Here is a 24,490-nt window from a genome sequence, read left to right as displayed (position 1 = left end):
GTTCTTCTTCTCATGAGAACTCCATCACTGGATTCGGCTCCACCCTGATGATCCCATCTTAACTTGATCATGTCTGTAAAGAGCCCGTTTCCAAATTAGGTCACATTCATGGGTCCCTGGCTGTTTGGGCTTGAGCATGTTAGAAGGCTCGGGAGGTGGTGGGGGGTACAGTTCTATCCTTAATAAGGCAGGAACAGCAGGTGCCAAGGTCCGGGGGCGGGAGACAGCCTGTGTGATTCAAGCGGAGTCCTGTAGCCGCTGAGGGTGAGCATGCCAGGGTAGGTTGGGGCTGCAGTCTTCAAGGGGAGTGCCCCGCTCAGCTGGGTGTGACTCGGGCTCGGAAAGCAGCTGGCTGCCAACGCCGGGACGTCAGTGGGGGTCAGAGAGGCACAGGGAGATGGCTGCCGTGTCCCAGCAGACAGTGGTGCAGGTCTGCCCGTGGCTACTTGTGTAACACACTGCTGAGACCCCTGGGGGCTCACGTCCCCTCCGCCAAGGGTCCGGGTGTGGGAACTTGGAGGCCACCGTCCTGGCTCAAGTTGACTGAACCGTTGAGGCTGCTTTTGGGGCTGGTTGGGGGGACCCCCGTGCCTTCCTGTTTGGGTGCCCCCATCTCTGAGCTGTGTTCCTCCCTTTCTTACCTTTGTCTTTGCTCCTGGGGTGAGGTGCCCAACCCCACCTCCTACTCGAGCCCCTGGAGCACTGGATTTTGACTGATGCTGGAGGACCCTGAGACCCCTGGCCAGAACCAAAGCTCATACCCCTGAGTTGGGGCTGGCTGAGGGCAGAGACCTGCTCCCACCCACATCTGGACGCTGGAGGAATGTTTTCTAGTGAGGCAGGCGGGTCGTTTTTATTTTGACTAAAAACAGTGCGGTCTGTTGTCTCTCCTCTCCTGTCTCGGAAAAGTTCTGGGCAGAGTGAGAGGGAGGAAAATCTGACTTTCCAACAGCAGAGTTCACTCAGAGCCTTTCCTCTGCCCCGTGATTCACCTTGGGGCATGTTAAAATGGCAAGTTCTAGAACATTTCGTGTGTAAGTTGGACTCACCCAGAGCTCTTTGGGTCTTCCTCCACAAAAGGAGGTGAGCCACGTTGTCCTCGAATTTCTGTGTCCGGGGTTCTCTGGGAGCTCCTGCTGGCAGGAGCCTCACCCGGTCGTGTCAGGAAGGTAGTCTGCTGGGTGGCTCTGTGACCCGCCAAAGCCCGGCCACAGGCTTCTGAGGGCTCGGGGGTCCTGAGCTCCTTGCCTTTGGAATAGTACGCATGGGGGCCTGATCCTCTGGGAGGGGCCCCCGGCCAGGGACCGGCTGCTCCGCTCACTCTTTGTGCCTGGGGAATGGGGTCAGGGCGGGCGGCTCCCCACCCTGCTCCTGCTGGCCACAGGGACGGAGTCATGGAAACGGGTTTCTGCTCCTAGTGGGAAGAGTGCTGAGCTCATGGGGCAACCATGCTGATAAGCAGCCTCCTGGGTTCACATGGCCTCTGCCCAAGACTGGGGACCGGGGAAGGCTGAGCTGAGCCCCGCTAGCCCCCGGGATCCCTCTGGCTAGGCCTGAAGCCCCAAAGGCTACTTTCAGCCTCCCTCTCTCCCCCAACAGCCCCACCCAGGGACGTGTCCTTCCCTCCCCCAGCTGGATCTGGCTCTATCTGCTCTTCCTGCCTGAATGTCCAGCATTCGATCCCTGGGGAGCAGCGGCCCTGGGCTGGGAGTCAGGACACCTGGTTTGTCACACCCTGTGTGACCGAGGCTGGTCCCCCGCCCTCGGAGCCAGGCTGGACTTGGGCCAACTTGCTGACCTCTTCCTGGCTGGCCGCCTGCCACCCCCTCTCCCCCCAGCCACAGCCGCGCAGGCAAGATGCGTCAGAGCATGCCCTGGCAGCCAGGGCCTCCCGGAAGGGCTGGCGGGACGGGTGGGCCCCTGCACGACCCCGGGTCCTGGCCGGCCGCCCACCGCCCTCCTTCCCGCTGGGCAGCCCTGGTGTGGTGAGCTGGGCGTCCCTGGACGGGCCCAGGATGCATGTTGTTCCAGCCCCTGCCGGACGACCTTTGGAGAGAGAAATCATACTGTGCTTTGACTCTCTATCACCTTCTGCCAGGCAGCTCTGCCTGGGAGTTTTCTTGGCTGACGACCAGAGATGGTGGCTTCGATGGCTAAGCCTTGAGCTCGCCTGGCCTCCTCTGTCCCTATTTCCAGAGAGGGTGCCTGGGCACTTTCTGGTGGGGTTGAGACCCCAGAAAGTCCCTTTTCCTGGGCCTCTGTTTTCTCTGAGATGGGTGTGGGGTCCCCACTTTCAGGCTTCCCGTGAGCATAACGGACGTCATAGCATAAACTGTAGTCTGGGGGCAGGCCTGCACACGCTAGGTGCTCAGTGAACGGTTAGGTGCCTGCGGAGCTGCTTTAGGAACACCGAAACTTTACTCCGAGAGCGGCCTGGAGTGTGGCTTCTTCCCGTGTGCCCCGGAAATTCTGAAAGAACCCCAGCAGCACTTTCCTTTTTATTTTTTTATTCTGTAAGTGATTGACTGGGCACCAGTGTTTGCCAGGGGCCCTTCTATGTGTGAGGGATGCTGGGAGCAGAACAGATGAGCCCTGATCCCAGAGTGAGAGTGGCTAGTATGGAGTGGGAACATTGATAACTGGGTGATGGGAAGATTAGGGGCACTGGGCGGGGGCCATGCATGGGACAGTCAGGGAGGCCTCTCTGAGGAGGTGGCATGGGAGGGTGATCAGAGCCTATAGTGGGAGAAGTGGGAGGAGCAACCGGTGCAAAGGCCTTGTGGCTGCATGAGCTTAGGTTCAGTGGAAGGCAAAGAGGCCTGTGGCAGAGCAGAACGAGGGAGAGGGCAGGAGAGGAGGTGACAGGTGGGCAGGGACCTGGCCTCACAGGAAGCAACAGAACCATGTCTATGCAGACACGGTTCATAACCAGCCTTCCCTCACCCTCCAGCCCCTGCGTGGCAGCGAGGATGATCGGAGCCTGATGATCATCAGGAAGCCAAGGGGGTGCTTAGCAGAGAGGGTGTCCAGACCCAGGGTGTCCCCAGTCCCCCATTGCCCATCCCTCTCCCCCAGCCCTGGCCCTCCAGCATGGGAGGAAAACCCACAGTGATGCGAAGATCGCCTGACCCGCTCAGTCCCAGGTGCTGCTGTCCGTGCTTCCTGTGCTGCCCCTTGTTCCACCCACAGAACTGTCCTGGGAGGGCAGGGGTGGCTGTTCTCATGCCCATTTTACAGATTCGGAAACCGAGGCACAGTGGTTCTGTCCTACAGCTGAAGGTGGGCTTTGAACTGGGAACCTGAGCCCTGAACCGCTCCCAGCCACCTTGCCAGCTTCCCCTCTCCTCCCGGGTCACATGCCTGGTGCCAGGCTCTGAGAGCCCCTCCCCCCTCCCCCCGGGACTCCAGAGAGGAAAATAAAAGCTGCTGTCTTCCAAGAAAACAAAGGAAAGAGCACAGAGGCAGGGCCGCCCTGAGGAGGGCTCCTGGAGGCAGTGCTCACCCGCTGTGGGGGCTGGAACGAGGGGAAGTTGGGAGTCCTGCTCCTTTCGGGGTTCTAGTCTCTGAGGCTTGTCAAGGACTTGAACCCAGACCCTTGCTCTTGGAAGCTGTCCTCTTACAGTGAGCAGGCAGGTGGGCGTCAGGAGGCCTCTCGTGAACCGAGCCCCTGCCTCCCTCGGTGGGACACTTGGGAAGGAGGAGTCCGGGTCTCTGGGTGTGCCCCGAATGGGGGCTTGCTGAGAGCGTGTGAGGGGCAGTCCCTGCTGCCCAGCTCTCTGATGGAACTGGTCCCTCCCTGGGCGAGGAGCTGTGGGGAAACCGAGGCAGGGCTCAGGCCCAAGGGGAAGGCTCTAGTTCCCTGGCAAAGACTTCGCTTTATATGTGTTATAAAAACGTGCTTAAACTGATAGGAAATGTTACTTTTTAACTTTAATACTTGTGTCTTATGGTAGTTTTGTATTTCTGTACACCCGTAAAACACAGCATTTCGTCGTTCGTGGAAACAGTACAGTTAATCAAACTCTTGGTTTCATGGCTAACGTATAGTACGTTCTTTATTTTCGTCCCATGACGGCTTTATGGAGCCATCATTCACCGACGGTACAATCCAGCCACACAGCGTACGGGGGAGGGGATTTTAGTCTGTTCACGGAGGTGCGCAGCCATCAGTGCCATTGAACTCCAGAGCTTCTCCGGCAGCCCAGAAAGAAACCCTGTGCCCTGCAGCATCACTCCTTGTTCCGCCCCCAGCCCCCGGCCTCCCCCGCCTCTCTTCTGTCTGTGGAGTCTCGCCTTCTGGACGGTTCCTATCAGTGGCTCCCCTCACAGCGCGTGGACTGTCACGTCTGGCTTGCCTCAGTCGGCATCTTGCTGTCAGGATCCGTCCACGTTGTAGCGGGTGTCCTGCTTCTTCCTTGGTATGGCCGGATCGCAGTCCGTTGTGTGGACAGACCCCGTTTGGGGGAACTTGGGTGGTTTGCACCTGTTGGCTGTGGCGATGGTGCTGTTGTGATCTTCGTGAACAGGTTTTTCTCGTGGGCCTGTGTTCTCTGTTCTCTTGGGCGAACCCCCAGGAGCCGGATGGCCGGGTCGGGTGATGACTGCATTCTGCCTCTAGAGGAACGGGTGGACTGCTTCCAAAGCACACTCGTTTTAAAATTAACATTTACAAGTGTGGGTCGTTTTAAATGGGTGCTGGGAGGCAGAGGGGAGGGGAGGCCGGGCATGGCGTATGGATTGAGGCTGGTGGCGAGCGTTAGGACAGCTGATGCTGTCGCTGCTTAGGCCTGTTAGGGTGCCTGGGCCCTGGGGCCTGAGTGCAGAAGAGTAGGGAGGGTCGGCAGCTACGGAAAAGGCCCTAGAGCTGGGGCGCAGAGGGTGAGCAGGGTCTGGGGAGGTGGAGGGGTGAGGGCGGGAGGGCGGGCGAGCAGGTGGGGAGGACCGTGGAGGCCGGCTGAGCATGGAGAAGTCAGGACGACCTTCCTCTGCGCCTCAGGCAGCCCCAGCAGGCGTCGCCGTGTCTGTGTCTGCTCAGCCAAGCGTGTGGCAGATGTGGGTAGGAGGCAGGTAACCGCAGGACAGCCTGTCATGGCCACGGCTTTGTGGCCGCGCCACCGAGAGCAGAGGGCACCTAGGCCCCAAGTCAGGTGTCTGCCCGGCTCCATCTGCAGAAGGAGGCATGGTTTCCTCATCGCTGGGGGTCTGGCAGGAGCTGTGGGGTTGCGGACAGTCGTGAGCCCTGTCCTGGTTAGCACGGCTCTCTAGTCTGCACGTGGCATCACGTAGTACGATCATCGAGCACAGTAGGGGCTGTGCCCATAGGATCCTCCGGCTCTGGGGACCCGGCCTTAGCTTTGCCCTCTGGATGAATCCCAGCCCGTGGCCGATGCCCTGGTGACCCTGTTTGGTCATCTGCCACGACGTCCTGCAGGCTGAGACTGGATGCCGGGCCCCTGTGCTCCCCAGGCACAGCACTGGGTCTGCTGTGTGTTCAGCAAGCGCAGGTCTCAGGAGAGAATCAGCAGCTGGGCAGGAACCTGGCAGCCCTGGTGGGTGGGCGAGGGTTTGAGGCTGCGGCAGACTGAGCTTCCACCTTCATGCCAACTGGGGGGCCAGACGGGGTTTGTGGCAAGTTGCTGTGCCCAGTACTCCGGGAGTTCCTAGAAATCCCTGAAGACTTCCTAAAGGAGTCACCTCCAAACCCCTCAGGAGCCCCACCCCACAGGGCAGGCTCTGCCCTGGTGCCACAGACACTGCAGCCCTACGTTGGAGGGACCCTGCCCCTGGCATCCGCTTTCAGGTGCCCAATTCTGTATATCCGCAGCAGGTGGACATGAGCTCACTTTGGGGAATGAAGCATTTATAGGCCCGGTTCAGCTCGGGGCCACACTTCTGGCTGGTACCAGCTGAGCAGCTGCGGTCTGCCTGCTCTTAGCTCTTCCGTCAACGTGAGGTTGCAGTTGGTAGAGATTTCTCGTTGTGTGGGTAGTCTCCGCAGCTCCTGTCCTCCAGTAAGCGGGGTCCACGCCGCTCCATGCTCTGCACCTGAGCCTCTCACATGTGCACGACGGATGGTCTCTGACGCTCACCGAGCCCTCATCCAGTGGATTCTAATGTGTTCCTGCAGCTTCCGAAGGGCTGCACGTGGCTCGGGCCCTGCATTGGGCTTCCCTGGGACTCTGCTTACCTCGGGCTATCTCAGGGGAGTGTTTGATCCCGGCCTGGGCCTCCGGGCCCAGAAGGAGGGAGAGAGGAGTCGTCTGTCCCCGCTCCCCACCCCCAGAGTCCTGGTGGGTTTCCTGGGCCGGGTGGCCCTGGACATGTGCCTCACTTCTGGCGGTGCCTCCAGGCCCCGTTGTGCAGGGCTGGAGCCAGGAGAGCCAGCTGTGAGCCCCCGGGCTGACGCTCATCTCTCCCTTAGGCTGCTGTCGCCACGGCCCAGCCTCCTCACCCCGACCAGCGACACCAGGGCCAACGCCTCACCCCAGAAGCCTCTGGACCTGAAGCAGCTGAAGCAGCGGGCGGCTGCCATACCCCCCATCGTGAGTGCCCAGGCGCCCCCTCTGGCACCCCGGGACTCCTGCCAAGGAAGGCCGCGGTGCCCCCCACACTTCACCTCTGCTTCAGGAAGGCAGTGGATCAGGGCGGGCGCACGGCCCCTGTGGGCGGGGGCAGCACCTGCAGCCTCACTCCTCCCAGCCCTTCCCAGCAGCCTCCTGTTTCCTGGAGAAATCCCCGCGGAGATGAGGCGGGAACCGCTCTAGGGAGCCGGCAGGCGAGCCTGCCGGGTGGGGCTGTGGAGGAACGGGGAGCTCGCAGCCTGCAGGTCTGCCTTCTGCCCTCCTGGCCCGGTGCCCCTGCAGGCCTTTGGACCTGGAATGGCCGTACCCACCAGGCTCCTCCATCCCCCCGGGGGGTCTTCAGAGCTCCCCCAGACCAGGGACGGCAGGTCCCAGCACCCTGGGGAGAAGGCCTCACTCTAAACAGGAGGCCCTTGCGGGAGGCCACCCAGAAGAATCTCCAGGCCCCTCAGAGGAGCCCTTTCTTTACCACGGCCCGGCCGCTGCCAACCACCCCTCTCTGAGCAAGTGTGCCTGGGCTTCCCCAAGTGCAGCAGGGGGCTGTGGGCTGAGGGGCTCCGAGCTGACCGGAGCTTTCGGAGTGAGGTGCTCAGGGTGGCCCGGGCTACACTGCTGGCTCCCCAGGGCTGGGTGCAGTCCCGTTTGTCAATCCTGATCTCTCTGAGACCCACAGAGACTCGGGGCCCAGGCATGGGCTCCCCACTGGGTCGCTGGGATGCGTGAAAACCTGCTCTCCTGTCCCCGAGCCGTGTGCCCTTGGGCACCTCACTGCCTTGGCTCTCAGGCCGGCTTGTCATGTGCAGGGGGCCCAGAAGGCTGTTCCTCAGCTCTGTGGCCCCTGGACAGCCTGTGAAGATACGTACCTCCCCCTGCTTCTCTCAGCAGGTCAGCAAAGTCCATGAGCCCCCCCGGGAGGACGCAGCTCCCCCCGCCCCGCCCCCACCGCAGCCCCTGCAGCCAGAGAACGACTCCCCCCAACAGCCCAGCAGCAGCCCTCGAGGGAAAAGCAGGAGCCCTGCACCTCCTGCCGACAAAGAGGGTGAGTGGGGGGCCCCGTAGGGGTGAGGGGTAGGGGCGTCTATGCATCCGGGGCAGCTGCTGCCGGCTGAGCAGAGTGGCGGGGTGGGCCAGCCAGAGGGGTTGGACAGGTGGAGGGGACAGCAGGGCACGGTGGGAATGGGGGCGAATCAGAGAACCCCTGCTCTCTCTGAGGTCGGCCCATCCTGGCTTTCAGCCAAGTCACCCTGCAGCAGGATGGCCCCTGTTGTGCTTCCAGGGAAGCCAGAAATCCACGTTTTCACCTGAGGGGCCATTTCTGGACTTGGCAACTTGAAAACAGTTTCAGAGCATTGTATATGCGCATAAGCCCGTCTGTGGCTCACCCTGTAACTCCCCGTGGCTCAGCCCACCCATGAGCTCCCAGAACCGTGGACAAGGCTCGGCGCCCAGCTGGCAGCAGCTCTGGGGCCTGGGCAGGAAGCACGGCTCCCTGCAGTGCTCAGCCTGACCTTATTCCAGCCCGAGGTAGCTGGGTTCACTGGGGTGCCCGCAGGGGTAATTCCCTGAGCAGCTGCCCAGGGCATGCTTTATTGTCCCCACGTGAAGCTCAAGGTCAGGGGGCAAGGCGTGGTTTCTTGTTCTCTGGATTGTCTGCCTCTGCCTCACGTTCCCCGCTGGATCCAAGAAGTTCCAGGCCTTCGTCCCCAGAGGGGCCCCCTCCCGGGGCAGCCTGGCATGCTGCACCTGCCGTGTGCGTCACAAGCGATGGGCAAGGCCCTCCAGAGGCTTCCCTGTGCTGGGCCGGCCTATGTGTCTGCCGGCCGCTCTCAGCGTCAGAGGGCAGCGGGATGTTGGCCTGCCCCTGCCCCGCCCACCCTCCCTGAGCAGCACAGCATAGGGGTGGGCTCTGGGGGCCAGTGCCACCTGCGCCCTCTTGAATAGAGCAGCCCTTCTTTTCTGGAGAGCCAGGCTGGCCCTGGGCCACAGGCCTCCTCGAGGGTGGTGCTGCTTGCCCGAGGACAAAGAACAGGGCTGTCCCTGAAGGAGGATGGCTGCACACTCCCCACAAGTGACATGGGCCTGCCAGACATTTCTCTGTTTAATCAGCCTGCTCCCTCGCCTCCCTGCAGCCGCTCCCACCTGCCACAGGAAGTCTCAGATGCCACCCATCCCGGCCCGCACACGGGCTGACTTGTGGCCCCGGGACCAGGACATTTGTTGAACACCTGTGATGGTCAAGTGCTGGGCTAGGGCCCGGGGGTTCAGCAGCAAGCAGGACGAAGTCCTTGATTCAGGGAACTCTTCATGTGACTGAGAAGGATCCTAAGCCAGGGCATGTGCATAAGAAAGCAGGATGACTTTAGGTTAGTTCATGCAGTTGAAGAACAAAGCAGGGTGAAGAGAGACTCAGAGGAGCTGTCTCTGTGGAGATGATGACTCAGTCACGGGAGAGGGGAAGGGCATTCCAAGCAGCGGAAAGAGCATGTGCAAAGGCCCTGGGGTAGGCACAAGTTTGATGTGTTTGGGGAGTTGCCAGAAGGTCATGTGGCTGGGAGGAGGATAAGATAGAGAATCAGAGAGGGAAATGGGGTCACATGATTGCCTAGGGCCTTGTAGGCCATGGTATCATGTGGATTTTGTCTCAGGTATGGGAGAAGGCTTTTCAGGAGGAGCCTTAATGTGTTTGTCTTGTGGGAGAAAATCTAATTCCATTTTGGAAAGATCACTCTCTCTCTTTCTCTCTCTGGTCATCATTGAGGAGTAAGGGCTCCAGGGAGTTGTGGGCAGATGGAGGAGGCCACAGTGCCGTTCCTGACCACCGTGGTGCCCGCCTGGACTGCGTGGTGACCATGAGGTGGGGAGGAAGGGGGTGCGCGAGGAGTTTGCTTCAGATGCAGAGCCAGGGGGACCAGCTGACAAACTTGAGGCAGGGTGAGGCCTGGCTGTCTGTCTGCTCTCTGGACCTAGCTGGTCCCCCATACTGGGTCCAGGACAGCCCGTGACAGGGGTGGGATTCGCCAGGCAAGAGCGGGGTCTGGCTCTGGAAAACCTTCTGGCTTTGGGGCATCAGCCCAGGGGTTGGTTGTGCAGTGATGTCACGGACCCAAACAGCTCCAGCCCGTGTCAGACCTGAGCAGGGCTGTGCTGCCCATGGGTGACTGGGCACCACACGGGGCTCGCCAGGACCTGCTGGAACAGGTCATAGGCCCTGTCCTGGAAGGAAGGAAGTCAACACCGGTGGTTTCTGAGTCTGGCTTCGGGTTGTGCTGTTTCCTGGAATGGCTCCCCGCTGCAGACGGTGCACCGGGCAGCGGGCACTGCGTGCTTTTCTCGTGGGATCTGCCCCGCCACTCAGCGCCCTTAGGCACAAGTGTGAACTCGACCTCCAGCACCACTTGCTGGTCTTGCAGGAGCCTTCCCTGCTGCCCGGCTCCTGCATGGAGCAGCTCAGCCAAGCCAGTCCCTCAGTTCCCCTGGGGCCAGCTGGAGGAACAGGTTGTCTCTACAGGCTCTCGGTCTCCTGCCCAGCCTGGCCCAACCCCAATTTCCCTTCCAGCCCTGGAGCCCACCCCCGCTCACCGCAGCCCGAGTGGGGCTGCAGCAAGCAGCACACAGACTGGGCAGCTGGACAAGCCGAGGCCCGGGGGGATTCCCTGCCCCTGTGACCCTCTTCTGCGGGCTGCCCACTTCAGCAGGGCACAGGTTCAGGGGGACCTCGGTCTCTTCTGGGAGGGGGAGAGGATCTGGAGCACGCACGCCTCCCCGGCCGCCGGCTGTGCCCACAGCAGGCATCACTAATCGATGCTAACACTTGGCTGCCATAGCTCTGGGGGCTGTCAGAGCCTCCCTCTGTCATCTGGAGGTGGCCCAAGAGATGACACCTGCCTGCTATTCTTGTCTCAGGGCCTAGAGAGTTCTGGCGTTTCCAAGTTGTGTCTCCTGCCCAACTTCTCAGCCAGTTCTCTCTCTTGGGACTGGTCTTCCAGCCAGTTCTCAAGGGAGACGTTCAGAGCTTGAGGCAGATTTCAGTAGAGTGGGAGGTGGGCAGGAGAACAGCATGATGACAGACCCGAGCCCCTGGCCTTTGCCCCTGGCCACAGGGTGTCCTCCGGGCCTGAGAATCTGGGGCCAGCTGTCGTTCATCCTCCTGTGGGCAGAGCGCATAATGAAGGCTCGGACTGCAGCCTGTAGCCTGACTGCCTGGGCTCCAGGCTCCCTCCCTCGCCAGCCGTGGGCCTTTGACCGGGTGACTTCCCCTCTCCTGGCCTCAGTTTTCCCATCTGAAAAACGGGGATGGCAGCAGTTCCGTTCCGGGTGCAGCGAGGATAAGCAAGTTGGCACATACAATGCCCTTGAGAAGTGCCAGTCTGTGGGAGGCCTGCGCAGGGGAGGGTGTTACCCTGCCGTTGTGTGATCTGAGCTGCACAGGCCGGCGAGCGGTCAGATCCTGACTGGGCCAGGTACTTGCTGGTGACCTTAGAGTGTGCCACCGTGTGTCTGTACCTCTGTTTCCCCCTCCATCAGCAGCGCTGGCAATAGTCTGTTTCGCACGGGCTTACTAAGGAGCCTCCTGGGGTCCATGCCCGCAGGGGGCACTTAGCACAGTGCCCAGCACGTCGTCCGTGTTGGACAAACAGTTGCCTTAGGGGTGGTTCTCCCGAGCATCTGGACCTCCGGCCACACCTCCCTCCCGCCAGGGCATATGTATCATAGCAAGCCTTCCTCGCTGTGCAGAGGCCAACCAGCTTTTTCTAGAAAGAGCCAGACAGTAAATACTACAGACCTCGTGGGCCAGCCAGTCTCTGCGGCCGCTGTTCAGCTCTGCCATAGACAAGTCCATGGGCGGCGGGCCCCGGGCCTCCGGTTGCCAGTCCCTGCGTTGAAGCTCTGTCCGGACACCTTGCTTGCCTGGCGCCCTGGGACTTAGAAGCTCCCTAGGATCATGAGGGCTCAGGGCTCAGAGTGGGGCCGGCTCCCAACACAGACCGCTATTCCTGTTGGCCGGGACCCCATCCTTGCCCAAGGCCAGTGCTGTGGGCACAGGAGGGCCTTGTTTGAGCAGGCGTGGCAGGGCCGCTGGGTCCCCGATGGGGGCCATGTTTGGCTGACCGCCCTCCCTCATGCCCTCAGCAGAGAAGCCTGTATTCTTCCCGGCCTTTGCCCCCGAGGGCCAGAAGCTGCCCACGGAGCCCCCGTGCTGGACTTCAGGCCTGCCCTTCCCTGTGCCCCCTCGTGAGGTGATCAAGGCCTCCCCGCATGCCCCTGACCCCTCGGCCTTCTCCTACGCCCCACCTGGTGAGTAGCTTGGCCCAAGCTTGGGCTCCTCAGGTGCCACGCTGGGTCAGTGGGTGCCAGCTCCTTGCAGTGGTTTGGAACCGTGTGCAGAAGGAGCTTGGAGTCTGCTGGGACCCCGCAGGAGGGATGGTCTGGTCAGTGAAAGGAGAGGAGGAGATCTATAGAGAGTTGAGAAATTGGCAGGATTCAGTTCGGGGCTATTGTCAATAGAGGGTCGTAGGAGGTGCTTGTGCTGGTGAGGGGCAGCTCTAGAGTGGGGGCTGTTTTCTACCAGGGACTTAGAGCTGGAGAAGGGACAGGTGGGAAGAAAAGCCTGGGGAGATCACAAGCACCAGGTCAGGTGAACCAGAAGGCCAAGTCAGAGGTTAAGACTTTATTCTGGGAGCAGTGGGGAGCCACGGAAGGTTACAGCGTAGGGGGAGGATGTGAGCCCATAGACATTAGAAAGATCCTTCGGTTCCTGTGAGGGGGATGGGCTATCACTGGGGAGAGGGGAGGTTTGGGTAAAGTTGCAACGGGGAGATCAGTTCCCGGGTCTGGGCCCGAGGGGGAGGGCCCGGGCCAGCGACTGGGCTGTGACAGGATGGAGGAAGGCTTCCCTGAGTTGTGACGTCTGAACTGAAGACATGGGCTCATCAGGACAGAGATGGGAGGAGCAGCAGGGGCACGTGTGGACAAGGAGGTGCCTGGGATGGGGGAGGGGGGGTGTCTGGGCCACGGCCACTGCTGGGGCCCTGTGGTGGACAGATGTGTGCCCTGCAGGTCACCCACTGCCCCTGGGCCTCCACGACAGTGTCCGGCCCGTGCTGCCACGCCCACCCACCATCTCCAACCCACCGCCCCTCATCTCCTCCACTAAGCACCCCAGCGTCCTCGAGAGGCAAATGAGTGCCATCTCCCAGGTGAGGCGGGAGGCTCGGCGCACCCCTCCCAAGTCTCTGTGTGGCCTGGTGCCCGGAGAACAGTTCCTTCCTCTTTTGAGGGTTCAGTCTTTCCATCTGTACAGTGGGGGCATCGGGGGCTGGGTGGGAGCTGGGTACCCAAGAGGCTAGGGTCATTGCTCTGCATGGCATTGCTGGGGCCTCAGCTGGCTGGAGCTTGTCCCAGGTACTTGGGACCTTGGGCCTCTGGGGCAGTCAAGAGCAGAGGCTCTGCAACCAGATTGTGTGGCCTTGGGGCAGTTACCTACACTTTCTGTGCCTCGGTTTCCCCTCTGTGAAATTGAAGATTGAATGCACTAGACACATAGCACGTGGTGAGCCTGTGACTCCCTGCCCCTTGGCCTCCCTGACCCCACCCACCTGTGTGGCAAGGGACGGGGGCGAGCGGTCTGCTCTGTCCCGGCCCCCATGCATGCACCGTTCCCTTGAAACCATACAAGGTCACGACGGCCACTTCACAGGTGAGGAGACCGAGGCTCAGGAGAGCCAGGGACTTGTCCGTGGTCACTCGGCTGAGCAGCAGGGCTGGGACTTGAGGCCCAGCGCCCCGACATGCATGGGGTCTCCTCTTGGGCTTTTGTGGAAGGGGATGTCAGGGCGCTCTGGCTGGGCTTGGGCATGGGGTGGAGGGACTGTGAGGGCCCCTTTGACCCCATGACCTCTGTCCCTCACAGGGAATGTCGGTACAGCTCCACGTCCCATACTCCGAGCATGCCAAGGCCCCTGTGGGCCCCATCACCATGGGGCTGCCCCTCGCCATGGACCCCAAGAAGCTGGGTAAGGATCACGCTCCCCTTTCTGGATGGCCCAGGCTTGGCTCTGGGGGTCCGTGTTGGGGGCATGAGGGAAAGCCGCTTGGCCGCTGGAACCATGGCCTGAACTTGAGGGCAGGGGGGCAGTCCCAAATCCCTGGCTGTTCTGGAGCTCAGCCCCTAGGCAGGATTAGGTGGGGGCCCTCCCTCCGAGCCCCTATCGCAGGGGCGCATGGCTCACTGCTCTCGCCCATCCCCAGCGCCCTACAGCGGAGTGAAGCAGGAGCAGCTGTCCCCGCGGGGTCAGGCTGGGCCACCGGAGAGCCTGGGGGTACCCACAGCCCAGGAGACATCCGTACTGAGAGGTGAGAGCGTGAGGGGTGGGCGTGGGGCCCGGGGTCTGTCCTGCATCCCCAGCGGCTGCCCCTCCGCTCTTTGGAGGAGGGTCGAGGCAGGAACGGGATCTTTTATCCAAAATCTGCTGAGCCTCGTTCACTCCCAGAGGGTCCCAAAGCCCCTCTTCATAATGGTTCACCTCTTCAGGGCCAGGGGGTCCTCTGTGTTGAGACAGCAAGGGCCTCGCAGGTCAGCGGGAGCACAGTCCCCTGGGAAGGGGTTGCAGACACTGTACCCTGTGTCTTGTGTCTTTTAGGGACGTCCCTGGGCTCGGTTCCAGGAGGAAGCATCACCAAGGGGATCCCCAGCACGCGGGTGCCTTCCGAGAGTCCCATCACATACCGTGGCTCCATCACCCACGTAGGTGTCCTGGGGCCCCATCTGCCGGGGGAGGGATGGGGGAAGACTGGCGGGTCACAGCTTCGGATGCGGCCCTGACCGCAGGCAGAGCAGTAGCCCAGCCATCTGTTCCCTCCGGCGTCACTGCGCGGCACCAGTCATGGTGGATGGGGTGGTGATTTGCGTCGTGGTCATTTATCTTGTCTGCTTGGGGCCAGGCACGTTGGTGCTGAGTGGCGTCCAAAACTCGCCCGTCCCCGGGAGCTGGCGGGGTAGCCGCAGCCGGCAGCCCGAGTGTCACAGACCCGGCAGAGGTGGGCCGATGGCCTCAGAGCATCCAGTGCCTCCGATGGAGTAAAACACTGTGATTAAGGACAGCTGGGGCCACCCAGGCTAGTGTGGGAGACTGCTTGGGGGTGAGCCCCGCAGGATTCTCGGGGAACAGCATTCCCAGTCCGGGGAACAGCACGTGCGAGCGTCTGTGACACGTGCAAGGAGCAGCTAACGGCCACAGTGCCTGGAGCAGGGCCGGGGCTCCAGGGGCCAGGTCGTGGGGGGGGCGGTCCTCTGCACTCTGGCGCAGCCGGCCCCCACCCCTGTGGCTCCTTGCGCACCGTCCTCATCCTCCCTGGTTTGGACTTCAGTCCCAGAAAACAAAGAGGTTTCCTCTTGTGCCAGCCTTGACCGCGTGGTGTCGGCCACCAAAGGGCTGGAGTCCGGCATCGTAGCTGCATTCACCTCCGCAGCCGGGAGTGTGGGGTGACATCGTCCCCTCCCCGGCTTTGCGGGGGGAGCCGATCCAGAGGCCCCCTGGTGTCAGGGAGTGGGGATCAGTTCTCTATGTGACTGAGGTCTGGGGCTCCCCGCACATCTGGGGCCTGTTGAGCTCTCTCCTCCCTGGCCAGCGAGCGTGAAGTGTGACTGCGTCATCTCCTTCTGGGCCCTGGGCTTGCTCTCCTTCCCCCCACCGAGCTTCAGACAGGACACTTTACATGGGCCCAGCACGGGTCGGTGCTGTTGCAGCTCGTTTTATAGATAAGAAGACCGAGAGGGTCTCTTGAGGGTAGACTTGAGGTCACATAGCTAGTGAGCAGTGGACCCAGAGTTTTGTGCCTGGCTGCGTCGGGCTCTAGAACACCGTGCCAGAGAACGGGGAGCCAGAACACACTGCTGTGTGTGCCCGGGAGTCCAGGCACAGACACGCTCACACACAGAGACATGCACACAGACATAATGCAGACACACTCACAGACACAGGGCGTAGGGACAGACAGACACGGACCTCGGCAGTCACGCTCGCAGGGCACACCGTGCCCCGCCCACATGAATGTTCATGGCGGAGCGTCAGGCCATAGGCTGGCCCGTGGTGAGCTGTTTCCGACCCCAGTGGCCTCAGATCACACCACAGAGGGGAAAGCTGTGGATTTTGAAATAACAGGCTTTTGGAGGCAGCTTTGCCGAGTGCAAAGAACAAGGAACCTGGGGCAAAAGCCAGGCCAGGGTGTTCAGGTCCCTGCTAGGACACACACTTAAGTGGGGGATGGTCTCTCTCATAGAAGTTACTGCACAGAGTCTTTCTGTGGCGTCACTGTTGATCGAAGGTTGACATCTGCAGTTCCTGGGCACCCGTCCGCGCCGGGTTTCCAGGCAACCATGACCCACACTGTCTCAGTCACTCACACCCCTTCAATTGTCTTTGGCAGAGGGTGGCAGCTGCCAAAATGCATGAGAGTCAGACTTTCCCACAGCCTTGCTGCCGGGCAGTGACGAAATCATGCCCAGACCACACACGCACACATCCGTGAACCCGGCGGGCTCTCAGGGAAGCCCCAACACTCTGTGCTCCTGGGTGCTCCCACCCACCCTGGAAGTGAAGGTCGCTGGGGCCTGTGCCCTGAGGCTGCGGGGCTGTCGTCCTTGAAACAGGCTCAGGCCAACAGTCTCCACGCCTGCACGATTCTGTCCAGTGTACTGTCCCCAAGGGCAGGGTCACGGCCCGTCAGGTTTCTGTCCTCTGTTTGTGGCACAGAGGAAAGCCCCTGTAAACAGCGTAGCTTGAGGACATCGACCACCTTCAGTCCCAGCAGGAGAGCCCCTTCCTGTCTCCCACTGAGAGCCCCTTCCTGTCTCCCACTGTGCTCTTCGATGAGCCGCTGCTTTCCCAGGACGGACCGAGGTCCGCCAGCACCAAGGCCTGGCTCGCAGCGGCACTGGTGTCAGTGGTCTCGGGGAGGATGTCCCTGCCGTGTGCTCCCACCTGCCCCTGGACCACCACCACCCAGTGAGGCGTGTTACTGCTACACTGTGTGCAGACGTAGCTCAGGACGCCGGGAGACCCCTGCTAGAGCGTTTGCTGCGAGAAGTCGGAGGAGCCCGTCTGCATTCGGTGTCCCTCTCCTTTCGAATCAGGATCTGCAGTTAAAGGCGGTTGTCAGCTGTTGCTCTTACTCCAGAGGGGGGTTTCTCAGCAGACGGGCTCCCACGGGGAGAGTCACTGGTCCAGGGCTCGGCACACAGAGGGGCCCCCATGTCTGTCTGTGTAACGGCTCATGGAATATAGACATTTTGACTTGGGGACAGCTTGTCTATGCCAAGTGCCTTTGAGAATTCTGGATGCCAGGATTATCTCCGTTTTGTAGATGTATGGATGTATAGGCTCAGAGAGGCAACGTGACTTGTCAGAGGTCACACAGCAACTCGCTGGTAAAGCTGTTCTTTGCCATCTAGCAGTCTGACTCCAGACTCATATTCGTGGAAGCTGCCCGAGGCAGGATGCTACTCCACATGGCTGTCTTCTCTCTCCTTGAATACCTCCCCTAGCGGGGAGCTCACTCTCTCTAAGGTAGTGGTTCTCCGTTGTGGGCACTTTTGCCTCCTCAGGGACATGGGGCAATGTCTAGGGACATCTTTGATCATTACACCTTGGAGAGGGGGGCAGATGGGGGGCGTGGTGCAGCTCTGGCATCCAGTGTGTGCCGGCCAGGGGTGCCCAGGATGGCACCCACAACAAGGAAGCAATTGGCCCCCCATGACTTGGTGCCAAGGTTGAGAACCCTTGGTTTTGGGAAACGGGAGTGCATGGGACACGTCCCTTGGCACAGCCCAGGGGCCGCATCTCAGCACCCCCATCAGCTGACCATCAGTGGTTAAACATTGGGGCTCGGAGAAGGTAACACCCACACGGGAGCAGCTGGAACGCAGACTCCAGAGGTGGACTGCCTGGGTTCCAGTCCCAGCTGTGCCCCTGGATGAAATCAGATCGAATACTCTGTACCTCAGTCTCCCCCTCTGAAACAGACATGGTGATAGCACCTAAATGAGAGAATGTATATGAAGGGCTCTTGTGGTTCCTGCTATACCGTGGGCGCTCTGTAAGCCGTGGCCTGGTGTTCTGTGTGGCTGTGTCCTGCTGGTTGTCTCCCACTTTGAAGCAGCACATGGGTGAACACATAAGCACACGTGTGCATGTGTGGAGTCGGAGGGACCTGTGTAGGTCTGCTGGTCATGCCCGCGCCACCCCCTCTGCACCTGCAGGGCACTCCGGCCGACGTCCTCTACAAAGGCACCATCACCAGGATCATCGGCGAGGACAGTCCCAGCCGCCTGGACCGCAGCCGGGAGGACAGCCTGCCCAAGGGCCATGTCATCTACGAGGGCAAGAAGGGCCACGTCCTATCATACGAGGGTGAGTGCTGTCGTTGACGGCCTCGCAGGGCTCAGGCAGCCTTCCTCCTCATCTGCGGAGTCTTCCATGCCCAGGAAAGAATCTTTGTGTGGAGGGTTGATGGCACGGGAGGAAAGTTGGCCCTGTACCCAGGGGGTACATGGGGGAGCACAGCGGAGGAAGCCCCCCAAGTGCTCCCAAGACGCCCACGCAAGATGCACACAGGAGTTACCTGTGAACTCTGAGTCATGGAAACCCACTCCTCCAGCATGGCTTGTCCACCAGACCCCAGGCTTTGGTGTTTCTGGAGTTGGTCAAGAGAGAAAGGTCCAGAAAAACAAGGTCAGGGTAAAAGGCAGCCAGATGTCCATGGAAAACACATCTGGGCATGTTTGTGCCCCTCCCATTGGCCGGAGTGGTCAAGAACCAGGGTGAAGCGCTTTATCCCTATTTTATGGCTGTATGGGGATACCCAGTGGTCCCTCTGTGTGGCCACCCTGGTGGCCCCTTGAGAGACAGGGAGGCTTGGGATCAGGGAGGAGGATGTCTGGCCCATGGAGATGGCTGCACAGGGAACAAGGGCTGGGTGACTATATGAAGCCCAGCCAGATAGGTGATGAGCTCCCTGTCCCTGCAGGTGTGTAAGGCAAGGAAGTGTTGGCCCACCCGGCTGGATACAGGGGGAACTGAGGCCAAGCACTTCTGGCAAATGTTCTCTCGTTCTCACAAATGCTGTGCTCTCGTTGGTAGCCTATAGAAGGCCACCAGGGTGTGATGACCAGAGTGACTCTCCCCCTGCCTCTAGCCCCTTCTCCCTCCTGCATTCAGGGGCCACAACCACGGACCCCCGCACAGAGGACATTGAGGAAGGGCAGAGCTGGGATGTGAGCTCCCGGGCAGCCCTCTTGGGGGCTGGCCCCCAGGGCCCTGTGTCACCTCTCCTCTGCTGAGCGAGCACCTTTTCTCCTCTTTGTCTGCCTCTGCCTGCGCCCCCTTCCCCTCAGCCCTGGGGAGTGGTCATGGTACCATGGAGCTGAGGGACAGGTCAGGGGCTGCGTCTTGGGCACCAGGCTCGGCCCGTGGCTTGAGGGCCTGCAGTTGAGGCGCACAGGGAGGGCGAGCACAGCCTCATCTCAGGTCCCCGCACCCACTGTGCAGCCTCCGTGCTTCTCGAGCTCTCGTCTGGAGGGGCCGTTAGCACCAGGCTGCTCGTCTCCCCCGTGCTTCCTGGTTAGGGGGCAGCAGGCGAGGGGCAGGCAGTGGGGGTGGGGGGCCCTGGCAGCCCAGACCGTGGCTCTTGTCGCCCTGTATGGATGTGAGTCCCCGGCTAGACTTCCGATCTCTCCGTATGTGTGTATATATACACGTATGTGTAGTTGTTCGTCCGTTTTGATCTGAAATCTCCTTGTTTAAGCGTCAGCGATTAGTCTTAAGAAAAGTTGAGAGCTGCAATGCGGTATGTATGTAGGCCCCCGCTTTGTAGCCTGTGGAGTGCATCGTGCGAAGTAATGATGGGGAGAACCTGTTGTCTTCCAGGGCAGGACTGGGGAGCTTGCATCTGCCGCTCTGGGTGGGGACAGGCCCCTGGGGAGCCCCAGCTTGCTGGGCAAGGTGGCCTTCAGACCGTCAGCCTGTCTGGGGAACCAGGGTGCTCAGCCCAGGGTTCCTCCTGGCTCGGTGAGGCCACGTCTGTCGTGGAAGCTCCCCCCGCCCCGACATGGACTTGTTACAGCGAACACACGTGGGTACACACGTACGCGCGTGGACACAGACCGGCACAGGGCCCATTTGTGCACCTGGCCTCAGTCTCTTCTCAGTGGCCAGGCCCGTGTGTGTATGCATGCACGTGTACATGCTCACACCCAGATGGTCATGCACACGCTGTACCTTCCCACTCCCCTGCTCATGCACACGTGTGCACTAATGTTCATGGCACAAGCCGGCACCCGTGTGAGGCCGTGTCTGTGCACAGGCTCGTGTGGTAAAAAGCACACACCTGCTGATGGTGGGTTGGGGTTCAGGGCGCAGGAAGCTTTTGTGTCTGTTAAATCCCCTAGCCTGGTGAGAGGGGCCCCGGCTGGCCTGCAGGCTGTGGGTTCCCTCAGGAACCCAGCCTGTCCTGGATCCCCAGCGGCTTTGCTGGGACTGCGCCCCGTGCACCAGACTGCCACCCCTCACCACAAGCACAATCTGGTTTCCAGGTGGCATGTCGGTGTCCCAGTGCCCCAAGGAGGATGGCAGGGGCAGCTCAGGACCTCCGCACGAGACAGCTGCCCCCAAGCGCACCTATGACATGATGGAGGGCCGTGTCAGCAGAGCCGTCTCCTCGGCCAGCATCGAAGGTGGGCGTCCTGCCCGGCTCCCTGCCCCAGCACACACAGAACCCCAGCGAGCCTGGGACCTGCTCTGGGGCGGCTTCCCAGCTCAGTGGCTTAGAGCGGCAAAGAGAGAGAGTTTGTCTCTGCCCCCTTGGAAGGAGGTGGTGGGATGGTTCATCTGATTTTCCAGATAGGTAAACTGAGGCTAGGCTTTGCTGAGGCTCCCTCTAGAGGCAGCGCAGGACCCGGAAGATGGGACACTGCTTGCTGAATCTCGTACTGCCCCACTGCCACTGTCTTGGGGACGGCTGTCAGTGGCCGAAGGGACCCATGCTGGGAAGGGGTGGCTCTGATCCCAGCTCCTGTCCCTGCCTGAGGCTGGCTGAGGGACCCTCGTAACCATGACGCTCTTGCCCCTCCCTCAGGTCTCATGGGCCGCGCCATCCCGCCTGAGCGACACAGCCCCCACCATCTCAAAGAGCAGCACCACATCCGAGGGTCCATCACACAAGGTGCCCCCCACCCCCCGCCGTCTTCACGGCGGCTACAGCTAGTGAGGGTGGGGGGTCATGCCAGTGTGGCGGGTGACACGTCCGTGGCCCATGCGGGTGCAGGTTGAAATGCAGAGCAAGGGCTTGTCTGTCCTACTGAGAAACAGAAGGGGAGAGCGGGGTGCTGCCCGTCGGCCTGTCCTGCACAAGCTTTGTTTCGAGCATTTGTTCTGCGTGTGGGACCCGCAGTATCACAGTAACAGTGCTGTTACCGCACCCCCCAAATGCTCTTGGCTGCTCGGTGGCAAGCCAGTTACTGCAGGGCCCCCTTTATGCTTTCTGCCCGCAGCACCTCACTGGGTGTGCGCCCAGTCACTGGTCCCGTTTTACACATGACGGGACTGAGGCTCAGAGAGGGGCAGTTGTGCGCTCGAGGTCCCACAGCGGGCGGGGATGTGGTCCCAGGGGGGCTGGCTGCACAGCCGCCAGGCCGTGGAGCCCCCAGGTCAGAATGGGCATGGCGGGCTGCGGGGTCGAGCGTCAGCACCCCATCCTCCCTGGCAGGGATTCCGCGCTCCTACGTGGAGGCCCAGGAGGACTACCTCCGCCGGGAGGCCAAGCTCCTGAAACGCGAGGGCACGCCGCCGCCGCCCCCGCCGCCCCCGCGGGACCTGGCCGAGGCCTACAAGGCCCGACCCCTGGAGGCCCTGGGCCCCCTGAAGCTGAAGCCGGCCCACGAGGGGCTGGTGGCCACGGTGAAGGAGGCCGGCCGCTCCATCCATGAGATCCCGCGCGAGGAGCTGCGGCGCACGCCTGAGCTGCCCCTGGCCCCACGGCCACTCAAGGAGGGCTCCATCACGCAGGTATGGGCGCCGGAGGCCGCCAGGCGGGCTGGGATTGGGGGAGGGGAGGCTGTGAGCCGCTGCTCTGGCCTCTGCAGATGGGGAAACTGAGGCTCCGACTCTGTGGGTGCCCTGCCCGAGACAGCACAGCTGCTCGTTCCTGGGCCTCTGCCATGTGTGTTCCGGGCTCCACGCTGAGGGCTCTTGATCCTCGACCTCCTCTGGTTCTGTTTACGCCCCTGTGAGGTTCCTCCCAATTGTCCCTATTCTTCAGGTGGAGAAACTGAGGCATGGAGCGTTCAAGCAGCCTGCCAAAGTCCCAGAGCTAGCCATAAAAATAAAAGGCTGCTGCTGACTGGATTTTTGATCTGGGTCCAGGGCTGTGTGAGCGCCTGGTGTCACGTCCCGTTTCGCCCCCACAACCACGCTCTGAGGTGGTTCTCTTCCTGTTCCTGTCGTGGTGTTGCATAAACGGAGGCTCAGAGACTTGCCCGCGGTCCCACAGCAAGTGAATGGCGGTTATGAACCTCGAGTCCAGATGTGCCTAGATCTGCAACATCTTTGCCTCTGGGCGTCCACTTCCCCCACCAGCAGGCTGCACCCTCGCAGCCCGTGCCCCCCGAGAGGCCCCAGCCTGATAGGGTGTGATCAGCTCCAAGTGTGCGAGGAAGGAGCTGGGCAGAGGAAACGTGGAAGGGCCACTGTCCTTTCCCGTGGTCAGAGGCGGCCCGATGGAATGAGGAGGGAGAGTGGGAACATCCCGGGGGCTACTTGGCTATGGGGCGGACAGGACTGGGGAGGGTATCCTGGGAGGCCGGCACAGCTGGGATTAACGTGCGTAGTGCCGGGAGTCGGGAGAAGCCATCTTCCGGAAAGTACCCAATGCCAGGGGACTGGTTTGGCTTCCAGGCTCAGGGCAGGAGTCCCCCGTGGACCCAAGAGGGAGGCCAGCCTGCTTCTACAGCATTCTTAAAACCAGGGTTTTCCCTTTCTTATGAAAGTGATTAAAACATTTGTGAACAAACTCGGAGCTCTATCTCCAGAGACATGGGGCCCCACTGTACCCTGGGTCCCTAAGCTGGTGTCAGCAAGGGCGGGGCTCCTCCCAGGTAGCCGATTTGCATTCTGGTCCATGGCTCCCTGTTTCTGGCCCTTTCTGGCCAGAGAGCAAACAAGCCTCAACCCAGACCTCTGAGCCTTGGGTCCCCCAGGCGGTGGAACCGGGCTCTGCCGCTGAATTTTCTGGCATGGCATTGAGTGGGCCCGGAGGGTCCCAGACTGACGGAGGGGTTGGTGGGGGGGCTTCTCCACGTGCGGGGACCAACAGAGGGCCCCCACCTGCTTCAGGGAGTGCTGACCTGTGAACTTTGTACCCCTTCTGCAGCCCGTCCTGGTGGTTCTGGGGGCCAGGACAGGGCAGTGACTGTGTGCTGATCCTAGGTTTAGCAAAGTCCTTTGTCCCTCGGCCCCTGGAGATAGGACGCGTGGCTCCCATCGCACGGCTGTGAAGCAGGGGCTCAGAGCGGTCTTGTAGTCGGCGCTCACACCCCCTTCTCTCCAGGGCACCCCGCTCAAGTATGACACTGGCTCGTCGTCTGCTGGCTCCAAGAAGCACGACGTGCGCTCCATCATCGGCAGCCCCGGCCGCACGTTCCCGCCGGTGCACCCGCTGGACGTGATGGCTGATGCCCGGGCACTGGAGCGCGCCTGCTACGAGGAGAGCCTGAAGAGCCGGCCGGGGGCTGCCGGCAGCTCGGGGGGCTCCATCACCCGGGGCGCCCCGGTCATCGTGCCCGAGCTAGGCAAGCCACGCCAGAGCCCCCTGACCTACGAGGAACACGGGGCGCCCTTCGCCAGCCACCTCCCGCGAGGCTCACCGGTGACCACGCGGGAGCCCACCCCGCGCCTGCAGGAGGGTGCGTGGGGTGCAGTGGGGGGATGGGCTGGCTGGACTCCCCTGCTCAGGACACTACCTCCCCACCCACCCTCTACTTAGGCGGGAAACCGGGGCACCCGCAGGGCTACCACATGCCTTCCACCTGCCCAACCCAAATTATACTCAATTATCCTCGCCTCCCTGCCACCTCCAGACCACCACGATTGGGTGGTGGTCTGAATCCAGACCCTGGATTCAGGGCCTCCCCGATGCTCCTCTTGTCTGGCTATCATCTGCACCCCAAATGCAGCCAGAATCGCCTTTGAAAAGCTCATGTCAAACCATGCTGCTTTTCTGCTTAAATCTTTCTAGTGACGTCTTGCCATGGCCATGGGGGGCCTATAGGACCCGACCCAGCCCAAGCCCCATCTCACTGTCCCCACGTTCCTTTATCCACCCACCCCAGGCTCAGCAAGCCAGCTTCCTCCTGTCTGTTCCTTGACTTTGCTCAGGGCCTTTGCACCTGCTGTTCCCTTTGCCTGAAACCTTCCCCAACTTTTAGATCGTTACCTAAATGACTTCTTTTTGTCCTTCAGGACTCTGTACAAAGTCATGTTTTGGGGGAGGCTTTTAGGACCCTCCCCCACTATTCTGGTCACATTTTAAGTTTTCTCTAGAGCATTTATCACTCAGAAATTCTCATTCAAAGACTAGTTTATCATCTCTCTCTTAAGTAGCCTGCTCCATGCAGGCTGGGTTTCCTGCTGTTTTGTTCACAGGGGTGGCTCCAGCTCTTAGAACAGTGCTTGGCCTATGGTAGAGGCTCTATAAATATTTTTTGATTGCTTGAATGAATGAATGAATGAATGAATGAAGAAGGGAACAAATGAGAGCATGAATGAGTGAATTCTTTTAAAGAACAAAAACACAGAAGCAAATGAGTAAATGAGAACACAGGAGTGAGACAGAGGAACAGGTGAAAGGAGTCCTGGTCC

The 24,490-nt window shown here is 61.0% G+C and overlaps 1 protein-coding gene across 30 annotated transcripts in view; it reads left to right on the top strand.

Moving 5' to 3' along the window:
- Window positions 1-24,490, top strand: part of NCOR2 (nuclear receptor corepressor 2) — a 208,226-nt gene that overhangs the window by 167,963 nt on the left and 15,773 nt on the right. For 25 of the 30 annotated variants that reach the window (XM_046025443.1, XM_046025469.1, XM_046025468.1 and 22 more), the window contains 12 exons: window positions 6,422-6,542; window positions 7,464-7,620; window positions 11,712-11,876; window positions 12,639-12,778; window positions 13,492-13,594; window positions 13,830-13,934; window positions 14,222-14,325; window positions 17,839-17,989; window positions 20,170-20,310; window positions 20,712-20,798; window positions 21,342-21,640; window positions 23,181-23,535. In XM_046025443.1, coding sequence (XP_045881399.1) covers window positions 6,422-6,542; window positions 7,464-7,620; window positions 11,712-11,876; window positions 12,639-12,778; window positions 13,492-13,594; window positions 13,830-13,934; window positions 14,222-14,325; window positions 17,839-17,989; window positions 20,170-20,310; window positions 20,712-20,798; window positions 21,342-21,640; window positions 23,181-23,535 — 1,928 coding nt within the window. The remainder of the gene's footprint in view (window positions 1-6,421; window positions 6,543-7,463; window positions 7,621-11,711; window positions 11,877-12,638; window positions 12,779-13,491; window positions 13,595-13,829; window positions 13,935-14,221; window positions 14,326-17,838; window positions 17,990-20,169; window positions 20,311-20,711; window positions 20,799-21,341; window positions 21,641-23,180; window positions 23,536-24,490) is intronic. The other 5 variants (XM_046025467.1, XM_046025459.1, XM_046025447.1 and 2 more) reach the window with 3 other exon arrangements.

This window comes from Meles meles, chromosome 12 (genome assembly GCF_922984935.1).
Source record: "Meles meles chromosome 12, mMelMel3.1 paternal haplotype, whole genome shotgun sequence".
In the NCBI taxonomy this organism is placed as follows: domain Eukaryota; kingdom Metazoa; phylum Chordata; class Mammalia; order Carnivora; family Mustelidae; genus Meles; species Meles meles.
This window is presented reverse-complemented; position numbering and strand designations above follow the sequence as displayed.